Source organism: Lolium perenne, chromosome 3 (assembly GCF_019359855.2).
Source record: "Lolium perenne isolate Kyuss_39 chromosome 3, Kyuss_2.0, whole genome shotgun sequence".
Taxonomy (NCBI): domain Eukaryota; kingdom Viridiplantae; phylum Streptophyta; class Magnoliopsida; order Poales; family Poaceae; genus Lolium; species Lolium perenne.
This window is the reverse complement of record NC_067246.2, coordinates 279,114,405-279,131,544: the sequence shown is the minus strand read 5'-3', so window position 1 is coordinate 279,131,544 and position 17,140 is coordinate 279,114,405. Positions and strand designations below refer to the sequence as shown.

Sequence of the window (17,140 nt, the reverse complement as noted above, 5' to 3'; positions counted from 1 at the left end):
TTTCAGCTCTACTAGGCACGAGGAGGGAGAGGTTAGCCTTGATGGGCGGTGGTACCGGAGAGAGACACTTTTCGATATTTGGGGTCCATGTTGCGAAGGATGGCGATATCGATGAAGATGTGGGCCACCGAATCAAGGCTGGTTGGATGAAGTGGCGCCAAGCTCGGCGTACTACGTGACAAGAGAGTGCCACAAAAGCTAAAAGGCAGGTTTTATAGGACAGCTATCCGACCTGCGATGTTGTATGGCGCTGAGTGTTGGCCAACGAAGAGACGACATATCCAACAGTTAAGTGTAGCAGAGATGCGCATGTTGAGATGGATATGTGGCCACACAAGAAAGGATCGGGTACGGAACGACGATATACGGGAGAGAGTTGGGGTAGCACCGATTGAAGAGAAGCTGGTCCAACATCGTCTCAGATGGTTTGGACATATCCAACGGAGGCCTCCGGAAGCGCCAGTGCATAGCGGACGGATAAAGCGTGATGAGAATGTTAAGAGGGGTCGTGGTAGACCAAACTTGACATGGGAGGAGTCCGTTAAGAGAGACCTGAAGGTTTGGAATATCGACAAAAATTTAGCCATGGATAGGGGTGCGTGGAAGTTAGCTATCCACGTTCCGGAACCATGACTTAGCTTCGAGATCTTATGGGTTTCAACTCTAGCCTACCCCAACTTGTTTGGGACTGAAAGGCTTGGTTGTTGTTGTAGAGTAAACCATAACAGCAGGGTTACAGCCTACACGCACATTGAAATGGTTGAACCAGTGTGATAAATACATAATGAACAACACCTTTTATTAGCCATACCATGGTCGATGGTGTAATACACAACAATAGTTACATTTAGTTGTAAAATGAAAAACAACATCACTCTAGCACATTAATCGAGTGAATTTCCGAGACTTAAGAATACCCTAATAAAACGGACAAAAAGCTACGGGCTACATCAGACTGTCGAGTTGAGACTGTAGATCGGATATGGACAGCATACCCATAGACTGAATCTCGTCAGCTGAGTACTCTGACTTCACAAGGGATTGCAGCTGTATATGAGCCTCAACTATATTTGTCCTAGAGCACAAAATGAAGGATTAAGAATAAATACACAAACAACGACACAATTTTCAATATACACGTTAGAATTGTACAGTTATTTCTTTTTAGGATTAAAGGTTAGTACGGAGTACTATATTCAATTAAACCAAAACTTAGCTGCGTGTAGCTTAGCACATTTCAACTTACTAAACAAGGGACTCCTGTGAAAAATAAGTCTAGATGATGTGCACAAGTAAACAGTACCATGATTGAAACAATGTAAGGATGTGCATGGATTTATGAAAAATAGTGGAATAATAGGTAAATTTCTGCTCAAATACTTGGGACCTTTCAGGCATAAAAATATATTTCTTAATAGACAGCTATGGTTAATATGCTCACTACGATGCCACAAGAATAGAAACAGGAAGAGGCAGAGCTGCGGCTGCAGGCTTTTATCACGGTTGTGTGAACTGCCATGAGCACGGTCTCCGAAAAAAGGATAGAAGCAGGGAAGTACCAAGTACTACCGCTAGAGACATGGAGCGAGGGGGGAAGGAAGGAGTAGCAGTGCAGCCTCGTGTCGGCCGCCGCCTCCCCTCCTCCTAATCCTGTCGGCCGCATCTGGGCCGTGATTCAGGATTACCCGAGCCCAAACCTGAATTTGCTGGTACCCAAACTGTCGGGTTTCTGTTTTTTCAGGCAATTTTCGGGTGTTACTTCTGGAAACCTGAAATTTCCATAGCCCGAATTACCGACCCGAGATTCGGGTAAACCTGAACGCCCGCCGTGACCAAGTAACCCCAACAAGTTATCCTACCATCAGGTCTGATTACATGATCCAGTACAAGATATGGCTCAGGGGTTAGGATTTCTATCAATATACGCATATGATTTATTATGACAAAAAACTTATGCTGGTAAGAGACTTTGGCCAAATAAGCATTACTATTGCATTGGATAAATAATGCCAGGTTATTCTCGGTAGGTGCAGTGAGATGTAGATCCTTACTTGATGGGTTTGAATAAAATTAATCTCGTCGATGGATTTTGCAAATACAACCTCATCTTGATCATTACTTTGGGAAGGTCTTCTTGAATAGCAGTCCCAACCTGCTTATCACAATGGATTTTTCTTCATAGCATATAGAAAAGCAGCATAGCAGTAAATCTCATTTCACAAGATGTACCTTTTGAATGAGCTCTGCAACTTTATCAGGTGAGGCAAATGCTTGTGTCTTAAGGGGTTTTGCTAGAACAGAATCCAATTTCTGCCCCTGGCTACCTGAGGACAATGCAACTTTGACAGCAGTTACCTGCCAAACAATAAGTGAATCATTTTACAATCAACATTTTAGAGTACAGCCTACAATGATGTACTCCCTCTGTTCACTAATATAAGACCTTTTAGTTTTTTTTTGGGGGTAAATACATGTACTTAGACATGTTTTAATATGTAGGTTCACTCAGTAAATACATGTATCTAGACGCGTTTTAATGTGTAGGTTCACTCATTTTGGTCCGTATCTAGTCCAATTTGAAATACCTAAAAGGTCTTACATTAGTGAACGGAGGGAGCACATAACATTGATTGTTCTAGAAGTATCTGGTTAAGCATCTCGAAGCCTGGCATTACTGTTTGGTCCAAACTATCAAATGATGGCAAGATTAATACTACAGAATGGGACAGTCACAACCCACAACACCAAATAATTAAATTTCAGAACTGAAGTTATTACAGCAAGGAAGAACTCCACTTTACTCTTCTGTACCATACTAGCATCCCCAGTGTCCACGCGACACCTAACTGTATCATGTTGTTTATTTTAACACCCTACCCACACGCAAAGCCATGAAGCTGACACTTTTTTAACTTCAAAGGGATGAAGTTTTCATTGATCATACCTTAGTAACAAAAGAAAGCATTGGGTCCACTACTAGTTTAGTGATGGACATTATGAACTCTTCACAGGTAGATTTAAGGCTTTTCTCCAGCTCCTGAAATTAAAGAGTTGTCGTACGGAAATTAGCTGAAATCAACAAAACTGAAAGAGGATTTGTGCAACTAGCAAACGGTTAAACAATCATTTCGGTGTTTTTAGTGTTGACAATTGACATATTTGAGACATTGTTTAACAAGTGTCAAAAATTTAAGGACGTGTCAGGTTGGCAAGCTGCACTTGCCAATCAGCACAGGCAAGGTCCAATATATGCTCACAAGTGCGTGTGCATCTCCGCTCTTTATTTCCAATTTTCACAATATGGAATGCCAACTTCCTAGTAGCAACTGATGAGAAAATAACACATCTTACAATTCTTCTATGTCAGAAGGCAAAACATCCGACAGTTCAAGTTACTTACTTTTCTGGCGTCAATTTGGCTCTCCAAAACACGAGGAGAAAAGGTCCTAGCAAGTGATGTTGACCTTGACCAGTCAAATAGTGAGACCTGACCCCTGAGAATCCTTCTTAAGTGATCCTGTAAACGGAACAAGTAATTTCCTATAGTTACCTATCAGATATGATCCATCTACATGATATTAACATATGTAAGGATAGCTAAAAGATAATAAAAAAATTGGACCTGTGGAGGTCATGTGACTAAATCAACCTCATTCTCCTAGTGTTATTCTTGATTGTTATTTCGGATTCTGGTGTTGCTTTCGTATTTAAGAATAAAGCAATTAAGTTTGGGTCCGCAAAGGACCTTTTAAATCGGGGTATCACAAGCCATATTGTATTGTTGAAAACGTTACTCAAGATTGAAGAAAACCTGATCTTTACTACAAGTTAGATGCAAAGAGAAAGTAGGAATGTACGATATGTTTTTAAAAGCATAGGGTTTATATTCTCTCTAAAAACTAAAGGAGACAAGATATCGGTGCATCTATTTGGTCTTGCCAAAAATCACTTCTATGCTACAGGCAGCAACTCTGTCTGTGCTGAGTAGCTGACCAATGCTCAAGTCTAATTCCACCTAACCTGTAAGCTGCTGCCAACGAAAGCAGAAAGGCAAGGAATGTCTTTCCCAATACTTCATTCAACTGGAAGACAACAAATGAAAACCAGACCATATGTTACCGCTCACCAGGGTGCACGAAAATACGAATAAAATATGCGCACCAACTCAAGGACATCTGGTTGGTAGACAAGAACTCATATGGTCTCACCCAATATCAAATATAAATTAGACATAGCGATTTTTTTTTGATTATTTTGTGTAACAGGTGACAAATTATAAGACTGCTGGCATTCTGATAACTACCAAATGTACCAGACTTTTTATTTAACATTCAGATGGGCTAGTGGAACTTAAGTTTTCACATTAGAAGTTAAAACTATGTTCTCATGCATACTAGATTAGCATCAAATAAAAAATAAGTAAACACACGAGACAGTTCTTGAAATAAGCACCAATGGATATACCCATATATATAATGAAAGCAAACATAATCCATCACATCAGGCTTCAAGTCAAGAAATACACACAAATATGCGAAGGATAAAGTTGCACATACCAGCAAATGGGAGAAATCCAGCTCCTTATGTGTGACAGAGAACTCTATATCAAATGGCGCAATCTGAAAACATGTAATTTATGAGTTGCCAGATGGATTACCGTAATCAATGGAACTTATTATGAGTTGCATGGCCACCTGTTCCCTTAAAATGAGCAGGTGCTTAATCAGGAAAAGCTGTCCATCCATGGGGCTTGCTCTTTTTGTAATGACCTTGCTTGCATTCTATTCACAGGATCAACAGTTTGTTGCTCAGATTTTTTTTAAGAAAAAAATGTGACATGGTACGGAAACTGCAAATAGCATGTTTTTATATCACATGGACAATAGTAAAGAGAGTGGACCTGAAGGGATGTTGAGCAAACTTCTAAAGCTTCCTGTGACATTTAAGTGATACGTCAAGTTGAATGGTCAGGGCATCATCAAGCAGTAAAAGAATAATTAACCAGAGATTTATCATAGGCTTTCAGAGGTACAATACCTGGGCTAAACCAGTAAAAACCGAAGATTCTAAGCAGCGATATAGCTTTGATAGGCACGAAACTGTTTTCTCCAATGGTCTGTACCAGGTTGCATACATGTCTGGGTTGTCACTAACCTACAAATAAGAAATATACTTCATTACCCTCTCTCAACGAGATCTACATCTTTCTCATGCTCGCTGTTAACTCAAATCAGTTACAATTACCATTTTCTTAAATCAGAAGCAGTTATCATGAAAAAAGGCAATCCAGGCATAACTAAGGCCAGGGAGAGAGAAGGCAGGAAGTCTAAATTTTACTCATAAGTATATATACAGCTATAAAAGAACTCGCAAACATGATTATACATACAAATTTTAGTAAAGGTTTTTATGAATGTACAGGACCAAAGGAGTTGAACAGAAAATAAACATTTGTTATTATTGCAATAAGAAGAAAACTAACATTAGCACTTGAAGTTGCTGATCTCTCAAGTTTTCCAGGATAATCCAGATCTTCATCAGAAGGGCGAAAGTTTGCAATCTGGACAAGAAAATAGACGATAAATATTAAGCAAAAAGGTTTTGATAATTTAAACAACAGCTGCTTCATCTCCCCAAAATACTGACGATTGTGTGTTAAACAATGGAATGTAACCAGTTGACAGAAAACAAAAAACAAAGGTGCTAATATGGCATAAGGTTCAATACAAAGTAACAGAAACTGCTATCCTATGAACTCAGACCTAATGATAAAGTTTCTTCCACTTCAGATCACTTTTTAATCCTTTGACTCATCCTTATGATGACGGCGTGGTGGATTTGGAAGCATCGCAACGCAGTCATCCTCGACAACACGATTCCTAACTCAAGTAGTCTCCTCAACACGATTTGAACCGAGGATCGATCTTGGGCTGCCGCAGGCGCGATAGGCTTAAGTACCCTGATCCCCACGACTGCTTAGATCTAGTAGGTGGAGTTGTATGGTCCAGTGTGTTGGCTCATCCTGAGCTTGTAAATTTGTAAAACTCCTTAGATCTGTGGGCTGAGTTGTATGCATTGAAATGCAAAGCTTTTTGCGTTTCGCTAAAAATTATTAGCAGCCAGCATCATATCCAATTTGGCTTTTAAGGGGGTGACACGCTTGTGCAGAATCAAGGTAGATAAGTTGTAAATAAATTATGGAGTTCCAATTACACATAGCACACTAGCACAGTTTCTCAATATGTTACTTAGTGCAACTTTCAAGTTTATAGACAAACGTTAATATTCTAACAATTTCTCATTTTGTGGAAAATAACACAGTCAACATACACTTACTATTTTACAACTCATGACAAGCAAGCAACCTCCCATTCTCTAACTACTACCGTACTACCTATCCAACGCATGCACAGCCTCCCCATGTGCATAGATCATGTTCATACAGATGATCAAAATGGACACCAGGCAGTTCAAATGATTATTGTGTTATGTAAGGCCATTATAAAGTTTTCACTTGGGGCATTTCAGCTGACCGACTCAAGGAGATATGCTCACAATAAATATGGAAACAAACGATTAAATACACACTAAGCAATAAAACAAAGAAATATGCTGGCTGAAAAAACACAATGTGAGCGATCACAGAAGAACGTATTTGAAATAGTACCTCCTCACGAATATGAGTCCGAGCACAAAATGCTAACCGCTCATGAACATCTGCAAGTATCCTCTGAAATATTGGACGCAGCCCAGCTACTGAATCCTCAGGTCTACTCAGTTGCTCCGCCAACACTTCAGCCTTCAGAATGTTGACGAGTTCACAGAGAGAATCAATGTTTCCTTCATATATTAGTCTAGGCCTCAGAGTATCATACAAGTGTGTGCACCTGAATGAAAAAACAAATTTTATCATATTTATTGAAACATTCAAGTTAAATCCTTGTAGCAAGTATTATATATCACAATTGTCACAGTAAGTTCAAGTTTATAAAAGTTGAATAATGTGACAGCTCTTTTTATAACCTCATCCAAGAAGGCAGAAGAGAGATTAAGTTGATGTTGATCATCAAGTTAAATCCTTGTAGCAAGTATTATATATCACTATATCTTCAGTTTTTCTTTGGCTATTTTACTTTGCTAACATACAAAACAATACCTCCTGCCAACACCCAGCTTGCAGTATAACATGTAAATAAGATGTTAGGACTCGTTATTGGCTGCTGCCTTGTTGAATGTTGATTTGTCAACCCAACTTTATGTTATCATTATGTCAAGTTTTTCTTGTGGGGATTATCAAGTCAAGTTTGGTCAACTGTACAATTTGTAGCTTGTAACTTCTAAGACAGCCAGCATGACGCAAATTGAAGTGACAGAACCATGAGGGGAGGAAATAATCTTACAATGGATCCATTAAAGGAGCCATACTTGAAACATCCGATGCAGATGCTGGGAAGAAATGAGCAAAAAGCTGGTGCTCAAGCTGGCATGCCTGAGAAGCAACAGGAAAACTAGTAAATATTTTCTCTCTAGCAGTCAGAATGATATAATTATTACAACAATGAGAACAAATTAAACCGCAAGAATAATACAAGCTTTGGTAAAATATAACCATGTGATACTCCGCATGCACGCTGAACAATGAGTAGAAATATAAAAAATAAACTATTTAACACACTTCATATGTGAACACTGTATATACAGTGTGATGATCCTCTACTTTTAACTTTCCAGTATGTATATATGGTCACATGCTGGTGCTTGAATCTTTTTGGTGGTTTCCAGTAAGTAATATTTATTCAGAAGTTTTGATTTATTTCTAATAAACTAGTTAGTTGGGAAAAAGGCTTTGATGTTCTCGTTGTTGTAACTAGTTAGTTGGTGCGTCAAGGGGTATTGATTAGAGATACAAGTGGGATCCCACCTAAATCCCACTTATAGTTCATCTTACACTAAAAAACACAAAATGAATAAAACGTGTGAACGCACATCCCTTTCATGGCATATTTTTAAAATAATGTTCATTTATGAGTTATGGCTTTGTTTGCCTCTGTTTTCGTCCACTTGAGAATCGACTGACCAGTGGATCCAATATATATTAATTCAAGGTATGAAGGGGGCCAATGAAAATAAAGCATATGCATATAAGTTGTAACTTTATAGACATAAGAAAAATAACTAACATTTTGCTAAAAAAAAATAACCTAAATAGTATAATTAGCTGAATATGTGGTTACCTCCATTAAATAGGCACAACCAGACCTTGTTAAAGAAGGTAAGGCCTCATTTTTAGCAAACTCAGAAATACTTTGCTGCACCATGCCTCGTATCTACAAGGAAATCAGACATGATAGGATATAATCATGTTAAGGTCAAAACAGAGTGCAAAGTACTACAATTTAAACTTACCAGGTACAGCCTCTGCTCACAAAACAAACTGTGACACTCTGAAAGAATCTGCGCATATTCTTTCTTAGCAGATCTACTTTCAATCTCATCGAAAATTGGTTTTAGCTGGGGGAAAAGTCAAGAGCAACAGAATTACAATTGAAACACTACGAAAGCTTCATTAATATAGCATAAGAGTGTCAACAACTGGTTCAAAATTTTCAATAAACTACAAATCATTTAATGAAAAAGTGTACCTCCCCGGCTGCTGCCTTGAAACGGACATAGATAAGAGATGCTTCCACACCCTCCGTAACAGCATTTTTGCCAGAACCACTGCCCCGGATTGCAGCTTGAACCTGCAAACAAGTAAAGCTATTATCTAGTAACTATTAGTTGCAGCACTTCTACCTACCAAATGCAGCTGAGGATACCTGGGCTGATGCAGCTTTCAGTGTTGACAGGACATGTGACCGAATCATACCTAATGCCCGAGACTGTAATACAAGAAGCAGATAACTATAGGGTTAGGTCACCTATTCGTTATGAATATAAATGTAGTTTGCCTCACACAGTCCTTTACCTGAAGTTGGCGGAACTTCACCAAGTAAACAGCAGATTCAGCATATTGTGGATTATTTTCAACATATCTATATTCACCAAGAAGATAGAACCTGAGCTCAAAAAATCTCAACACAGAAAACTAGAAACATGTCACTATTATGCAACTACTTACGAGATACAATCATCAAGCCGTTTCAACAGCGGGAGAAACTGTTCATTTCCAATGTTCATAGTCTGAGAATAAAAGCTAGTAGAGGCCTGAAAAGTAGGAATAGGTAAGTGAGCCATATGAAGCAGCCTATGTCGATTTACAATAATGCCTGGATGCCAGTATTTTGATGAACTGAAAAGTGCTTGGCTGGTGACAAAGTGTAGTCAGCAACCAAAAAATGTTTAGATCTCAAAGCTGTGGAGTATACTTAATAATATCACTCAGCGGGGTCTTAATAAAATTAGCTACAAGATGATAACATGAAGAGCAAGGCACAAAATTCATATTTAATAACATTCACAAAAGCAGAATCATATTCACGTTTTATTTTAACAACCATATCACAGTTCAGTTTTTGCACAAATGAATCCACAGGGTCCACACCAGTCACCCAGTTGAGAAAGAGCAAGGAGACAAGGATGCAAATACGAGCAGAAACTTCGGAAGTATGTTGATCATGTAGGATTTCACTTGAGCTCATTGGTTCAGTTATAGAATGTGCGAATTACAGAATCCAGTATGTTTGGTTAAGGGTACTCTTATGTGAAGTGAAGAAGTTATTGAAAAGGATTTTGTTCAACCAAATACTTCGATGAAGTCAAACCCCAACTTATTTTCAAGAGATGTACTAGGATGCCAAATCTCACATTTTCCAATTCATCAAAGTAGTTTAACCTACTTCGGAGTGCTTCGGCAAACTCGATGAGCCTCTGTTTCTCCACCAACTGCATATGCATTAGAAAGAAAAAATCAGAAGAGGCACTAAAATGGCAAAATTGCAAACAATAAGCCTTTAGGACCTTATTACATGATAGAAATAGCACACATAGCAGCAAAGCGTTAAAAATGAAGTTAACACCTGCATCTATTGGGTAAAATGAAACATGTTTTAGATGGAAAATTGATAGAAGTCACAAAAACAAAGGATAATGGGAGATCATCAGTATAGTATTTGTTTTCTTAACTGTCCAGCTAGTATGAGAAACCTAAGTCTTCCTAGTCCTAGTGTAATTTCTCAATAGCATAACTTGGATTGGTTCCCTCTGCTATCCCTACCAGAGTAATTACATAACATGACAGTTTATCGTAATTGCATAGCTCATAATATTAACTTCTGGAAAATATTTGGATCATATAGAAACTGTATAGAAGGAGGCCACATACAATCAATCAACAGAAAATGTCATTTTTTTTGTAAAATTTCCAAGAAAAATACATCTTAGTTAATGAAATAGATGTTGTTGTTGATGATGATGATGAAATAAGAAGGGATCCAAAATATACCAACAATCAGATCATTAATATGAGATTCAAGCAGACCGACAGGCAAAGGGTGCTCATGACATGTAACCTCACAAATTTTGGCAGTATCGGTGACACTCTTAAAGAAGGAATGAGTGCAAAAAACAAATATTGACTTAAAGATCATTTCAAGTGGAAATTGTACTGCTAATAGTTAACTCCGACAAGAATGAGTTAAAGAGGCATACAAGTTGGTCGCAAGCATCATGCAAAGTTTTTGTCTTTATGGCAACGCTGGAGTGCAAGGATTGCAGTTCTTCAAATAAGTTCAGTGTGTCATCGACCTGAATTGGAAATACTTAAGGTTAAACTGAAAGAAAGGAATGTATATGTTAATTATAAATTTATTCGACATAACTAAAAGAAAGGTTTATAAGCCTACTTGTTTAAGGATGCCATCACATGTGTTAACACGTTCCTCTAATGTACTCTCGTAGAGGCGATACTTTTCCTCCGTCTGTCAAAAAAAGAAAAAGAGGGGGGGTGAAAACTCAACGCACCATCGCAAGTTGTCCACTAGTCACTGAAGAACAGAATAGGCACAAACCTCAGATTTCATAGCTGATTCCAGTTCAGCAAACCATTTGTAGAACTACAGGTGGTGATAAAAGTATTAGTTCGATCTGCAGAAACATTGTTCCTTCTATCCTCAAACATCTTATATTAAAGCAATAAAGAAGAGGAACAAATGAGAGTCCAAAATTCTCTAGTCAACAAATATATGTAGCAATGAAGGATAACTTACCTGATGTGTATTTACCAAGACCGCATCCATTGCACCCGCCTCCTCCAAAGCAGACTCTTTTTCTGGCATGGTCGTACCTCCATCTTCCTAATATAACACCCAGAATTCCATTTAAAACTAACACTGGTGCCGATGGAATATATATAATTATAATACAGTGCCAAAGGGGAACAGGAGTACAAAGAGTGCAACCTTATAAAAGTTATAATAACACTAATAATCAGTTACAAGCAGCCATAAAATGAAAAACTATACCCCGGCCCCAAATGCTTGCAAATCCATTTGACACCCATATAAAGAATATCAACAATTATCACCCATCTAATACTTGCTAGATTGAAAAGCATGAGCTAATAATGGCATGTTACACCGATCGCCATTTTTTTTATTAACTCACGACATCCCTGTTACAGCAAATGAAATATCTTGGATCCTTCAAACAGAAACAAATTTGACAGGGCTCCCTTACAGCCCAAGCTCAGCATAGGACAAAGTAGAAAACCAGATTACGGTGGCACTGACGAGATCTCAACCGGTGACCCGTAGCATAAGTAACAGGTGTGAGATCCGGCGTCTTACCAGATTGGCCGGGAACGGGCGCTCGGCGACGGCGTGCGAGAGCGCGGAGATGGCGGCATTCTGCTGCTCCGTGAGCGGCGCGTTCTGCAACAGGGAAATCGAAACACGAGACCCTCAGATCAGATCCACCAGACCGTTGATCGTAACCGGAACATCGAGGAGGAGGGGGTCTTGGAGGAGAACACCGACCTTCTCCCACGCGTACGCGAAGTTGTAGCCCTTGGAGACCGCCCCCGACTTGGGCAGGGTCGCCGGCGTCGTCGCCATGGACATCCTCGGCGTGAGCTCGCGCCAAACTGGAGGGATTTCTTTTCAGCCGTGAAGGAAGCCTGAAAGTGTAAGCCAGTGAGGTTTACGTCTTCTTTACGAAGAGACGGAAAGTAGTACTCTTTGAAGTCGTCCGTTTCGTGTAAGCTGGACTCGGATCTTTCGTCGGACCATGCGGCCGGCCCATGCGCCGGCGACGGCGGCGCGCGGAGGCCTGGCGCTGTACGAGCTGTACAGGGCGGCGAGCCGCGCGGCGGCGCCGGCGGTGCTCCTATGGCGGCGGCTGCGAGGGCTGGAGCACCCGTCGCGATGGCCGGAGCGGCTGGGCCGGCCGTCGGCTGCGCGGCCTCGCCCAGGCTCGCCGCTCGTGTGGTTCCACGCCGTCTCCCTCGGCGAGGGTATGGCCGCGCTCCCGGTCGTCCGTCACTGCGCCCGCCTCCACCCCGGCCTCCCTATCCTCCTCACCACGACGACTCTCTCAGCCTTGTAAGTCCGCCACCACTCTCTTCTGTTCATGTAATGTGGTCATGCTCTGAACCCCCTTCTTTGATTCGGTGTAGTGAAGTGATAAAGGATTTGCTCCCAGATGCTGTCATATACCAGGTGAGTTTGGATATTGCTCCCACATCTTCAGGGCTCTCTTGTTGTGCTAGAGTCAATTTGACGAGGCCATCTTCCAATGCAGCGCATTGGAGAGATGTTTAGTGCAAGTGTAAAACGAAACCATTTCTTTCTAATTCTATAGCATCTGCGAGGAGGGCACCTATGTTTTCAAGTGCTCATGGATGTGAGTCTGCCTAACTAATATTCAGTCAATAAGTACCTAGCTAATAGTAGAAATGAACCATCTAAGCATTGGTGCTCGCACTTAACAAAACAAATTTGATCTCCAAAATCACACAACACATATCATTAAAAAAACAACTACAGACAGTTGTGGTGCTAATTTTGTACAAGTGGTGGTTGATTACGCAACACCGGAGCAGTGCTTGACCTCAACTGGTGCCTATGCATATAACTCTCTAATAAATAGATAATCTAGCCATATGAAACATCCTTCTCTGTTCAACTGTATCAATTCAACTTCGTAAGATTCTGTTGTAGTTTTGATTGTTACGTGGTACTATTTGATAGCACAGGCAGAGGTTTATGCACACAAAAAATTAAAAAAAAAAATGCAGCTTGTTAGATACACAATGAACTGTGAGTTGTTTGATTCTTAGCATGCTTCCTTCTAAATTCTAACGATGCATTTTATTGGGCTGTGCAGTTTGCACCTCTTGACTGTCCTGACGCGATAGAAAGATTCATTGGATACTGGAAACCAAGTTTGATACTTCTCATGGAAAGTGAACTGTGGCCAAACCTCATTATGTCTGCAGCAGAGAAAGGGGTGAGCAGTTCTTTTATGATTCTTGTGCATCACCAGCTCCCTCTTAATGATCATTCCAACATTCTAATTTCTAGTGTCCGGGCTGTCTTTTCTAAATTTCGTGCATACATAAGCAGATCTTATTGCCCCTGTTGTCCATTAGTGTCTTCATCCTTCCCTAGCTAATTTTTTGTTATGAACATGATTGGCCTGCCTATTTTCAGATTGCAGTGGCTCTTTTAAATGCACGTATGTCATTGAAGTCTTTCAACCGTTGGTCAGTGCGTCTAGGGTTGCCATTAGTCTCTCTAATGCTCTCTAAGCTATCACTTGTCATCCCATTGGTAAGTAACAGTGGAGGTTTAATCCCTATTTTTATGTGCAACTGTGCCCCCGCCATCGTAAATTTTATCTGGTGCAGAGTACTATTCAGGCTGTTCGTTTTCAACTGCTGCATACACCACCACACAAAATCCATTTTGCTGGCGATTTAAAATATGGTATGCCCTATGTCATATTTTTTTCTCCAGCCATTCACTGTTTTGACAATACATTTGGTAGTGAACTGTGACTGGTGCACAATTCTAAAGGGTTGTCTGAGCCGCTCAGGAGCTTGAAAAGATAATCCTGTTCACAAGTGGAATGATTTATAGTGACTCGTGTGATTTACCTAGCTGTTGGTGACGTTGAGGCTGGGGAGAAAGAGCTCAATACAATCAAAGATCTGCAACAGCAGTTCAACGATAGGCCCATCTGGATGGCAGCTTCCATTCACAAAGGTGAAGAAGAAGGTAAGCGCAACGGAAGTGCACCTTTTTGTTATTAAGTGAACTGGTATAACTAATTGTAGCTGTCATTCCCATGAACTGTACAGAGGACTGTAATTAACTATGTCACTATGTGGTTGTCCCTGCTAGCATAATCTATTTCTTGACTTCTTTGCAGTACTCTCCAAATATAAGTTTATACACTGCTAAACTGCTGTTCAAATCAGCATTAAGTAAAAGTAACTTGTATTATGAATATATTCATGCAATCTTCAGATGGACATTCAAGGGTTGAATTGCAAGTTAAAATTGTTTGGCAGCTGTTTTAAAAAGGACTTGGATTAGGAATAGGGAGTAGATAAGCAGATTGCATTTAAATTATTATTATGCTCATGGAATATGTCTTCAATATATTTAAGGTTGCTTAGTTAACAGAGGCCTCTGTACCCCTCCAGGTTCCCAATATTTATAGCTATAGCTATTTGTTTTGGGAGTCGCATTTTCCATCATTTCATATCCTTCTGAGTGGTCTTCTGGCATATCCTTCAGTATTCCTACTAGTCTTGCAGTACACCAATCATGGAAAAATACCTTGCACACTAGCTTTTGTGGAATAACTTGGAAGAAAATATTTCCTAGGTCATTATGTAGTGATCTCGACATAAAAACGGTTTTCACATGCTACCTTTACTTTTGTTTTATTTTTCAGTCATCCTCCGTGTTCATCATGAGTTAATCAAGACTCACCCTTTGCTACTTCTAATTCTCGTGCCAAGACATCCTCAGGACAGCAAGGATGTTTCTTTAGTATGTTGATGGTGCCTTTCTTACTCTTTCTATATTACCATGTTTGGTGTATGATTCAGTTCCTGAGTGTACTCTTAGTTATTTTAATTAATTACAAGGTTGTTTATCATCATATTATGTTGGATACTCGAAAAGTCAAATCGTTGTAAATAATTACGATGAGAAACAGGTGTTACGGGAATAAAAAACAAACTGTACACCACCTGAAATTTGAGAGTTTTCTAAAGCATGGTAGTGTAACAGGCATGAAGAATTTCTTTCTATACTTCTTGCAGGCACTGAAGAAACAGAAGGTCAATTTCGTGCTGAGGTCGACAAAGGAAGTGGTTTCTTCAAACACTAGGGTGTACGTAGTTGATACTTTAGGTATGTAGTATCTCTCCTTCAGAAAGTTTGTGCCTTATTTCTGTACAAATCATCTATAGCCTTTTTGAAGTATTAGTTAATGGCAGAAAATATCATGGAAAACAGGGGAATTAAGAATGCTCTACAAAGTCACTCCAATAGCAGTTGTTGGGGGCTCGTTTTTACCTAGCTTAGCTGGCCATAATTTTTCTGAGGCTGCTGCAGCTGGTTGTGCTGTTCTAACTGGTAAAGCAAATGTATCTACCTATTTGAATTTGAATCATTTATTTTCAAAAAATTCAGAAGATATAGAGTTTGACGAGTTGCACTGTTTTCCAGGTCCCCATGTTGGACATTTCTATCATATGCTGGTTGAATTGTGGCAAATAAACCCTTTAGCTGTCAAGCAGGTGACAAACTGTTCTCTACCTTTTCCTTTTATCTTAACAACATAGCTACTTTGCATCATTTGTATTGTATATTGAATGACTTACTCCTGCACAACAGCTGTATCATGAATAGTTGTATTTTTTTTTTTTTGGGTTTGGCTTTCTTTGTACTTCGGAAATTTGTTAGGAAGTAATATTTATGTTTAACAGGGTGAAACCCCTACAATTCTTCATAGAATGCTCTTCAGAGTTTAGACAAAAGATTTTGCGATCGCGCCTATTAGAATAATGATGTCAATGTTCTTTTTAGTTGACAGGAGAAGTAGAACTTTTGGAAGCACTAAAAGAAATGCTTGGAGATTCCAAGGCTCTGGAAGCACGTCAAAAAGCTGCAAAAGATTCATTTTCCATTATGTCAGATGGAGTTGTAAACCGTGTATGGAATTTAGTCTCCATGTTTGCTGTTGAGTCCCAGCAGAAACGTGGAATAGTTGATTAAGCCCCCCGTGCTGCAAGTCTCTAAGTCTGCACAACATTTTCTTATCCTGATTAGCAGCATTTGACACGTTGACATCTGATAATGGATTTATTCAGCGACTGTTTGGAATACATGGAGACCCACTCAAACACATTACTATCTGCCAATCGATTCCTTTGGTAACTGCTTCGGAATACATGGCAACCCCCTTTCCTAAAAGTAGGAGGTTTCAAGAATTTCTTTGTACAATTGGATGTACAGGATGACAGTGTTGAATCATTTTGCAGTGTTGAATCATTTTGCAGTATCCATGTAACATCACATGCCTGATGAGTGGTGAGTTGGTGACAAGGACACATCTCATATTATAGGCCACTTGTCCCTACAGGGCTACAGTCGCTTGAAGCTGAATGAACAGTATAGCCATGATATTTTTTTTTTGTCTCACTTTAATTTTCCCCCTTTTTGGAAAATCATGCTGCACTCCTGTTATTAATTTCTTAAGTCACGTGGTTGTAATTCTCTAGCGCTTGTCAACCTGATATGTTGTAGAGACTTGTAACGGTTGATCCTCCGTGAACGTTTTGCAGATATTTGTAAGTCGAACCCAGATTTGGTTCTGGATGTATCCGCTAAGTGCGCATGGTTTATCACTATCAGACCTGCCAAGTAGGACTCATGTTCTTTTCATGCTTATTCGTCGTCCCGTGCTATCGTACTGGTTCAGGGCATCTCCAGCGGCACGACGCAAACGGTCGCTCAGCGATCGTTTTCGTCTGCCGTGACCGGAAATGCGTGTGGCACCACCTTCAGCGGGGCGACGCAAAGTGACCGGGTCGTCCGTGGAGACGCAAACCTAGCCCAAATATACGCCTGGGATGCGTCTCTGGCGGACGCTCGGCGGACAAAGTGTCCGCTCGCGTCTGGCG

The 17,140-nt window shown here is 40.0% G+C and overlaps 2 protein-coding genes across 4 annotated transcripts; one reads left to right on the top strand and one right to left on the bottom strand.

The window, feature by feature from the left end:
- Window positions 1–774: 774 nt before the first annotated feature.
- Window positions 775–12,133, bottom strand: LOC127344383 (conserved oligomeric Golgi complex subunit 3). Its single transcript, XM_051370643.2, has 25 exons — window positions 11,976–12,133; window positions 11,787–11,870; window positions 11,208–11,294; window positions 11,010–11,054; window positions 10,845–10,919; window positions 10,651–10,746; window positions 9,808–9,885; window positions 9,122–9,207; window positions 8,969–9,035; window positions 8,820–8,882; window positions 8,643–8,744; window positions 8,407–8,511; window positions 8,235–8,327; window positions 7,401–7,489; window positions 6,668–6,887; window positions 5,483–5,560; window positions 5,038–5,154; window positions 4,901–4,933; window positions 4,695–4,781; window positions 4,557–4,619; window positions 3,401–3,517; window positions 2,945–3,037; window positions 2,230–2,355; window positions 2,052–2,152; window positions 775–1,075 (listed from the first exon to the last, which is right to left on the bottom strand). The coding sequence occupies exons 1-25, from the start codon at window positions 12,057–12,059 to the stop codon at window positions 946–948; spliced, it is 2,319 nt and encodes a 772-aa protein (XP_051226603.1). The 5' UTR covers window positions 12,060–12,133; the 3' UTR covers window positions 775–945.
- Window positions 12,134–12,171: 38 nt separating this feature from the next.
- On the top strand, window positions 12,172–16,342 carry LOC127344384 (probable 3-deoxy-D-manno-octulosonic acid transferase, mitochondrial). Of its 3 annotated transcripts, none has more exons than XM_051370645.2 (11): window positions 12,172–12,539; window positions 12,614–12,656; window positions 13,324–13,446; window positions 13,650–13,769; window positions 13,859–13,925; window positions 14,100–14,216; window positions 14,902–14,999; window positions 15,275–15,365; window positions 15,471–15,590; window positions 15,684–15,754; window positions 16,044–16,342. In XM_051370645.2, exons 1-11 carry the CDS (start codon window positions 12,226–12,228, stop codon window positions 16,230–16,232), a joined length of 1,353 nt encoding a protein of 450 aa, XP_051226605.1. In that variant the 5' UTR covers window positions 12,172–12,225; the 3' UTR covers window positions 16,233–16,342. The 3 variants fall into 3 exon arrangements, with proteins under 3 accessions (XP_051226605.1, XP_051226607.1, XP_051226604.1); XM_051370647.2 differs by having other exon boundaries at window positions 13,847–13,925; window positions 16,051–16,193; XM_051370644.2 differs by having other exon boundaries at window positions 12,173–12,539; window positions 13,847–13,925.
- Window positions 16,343–17,140: the final 798 nt, after the last annotated feature.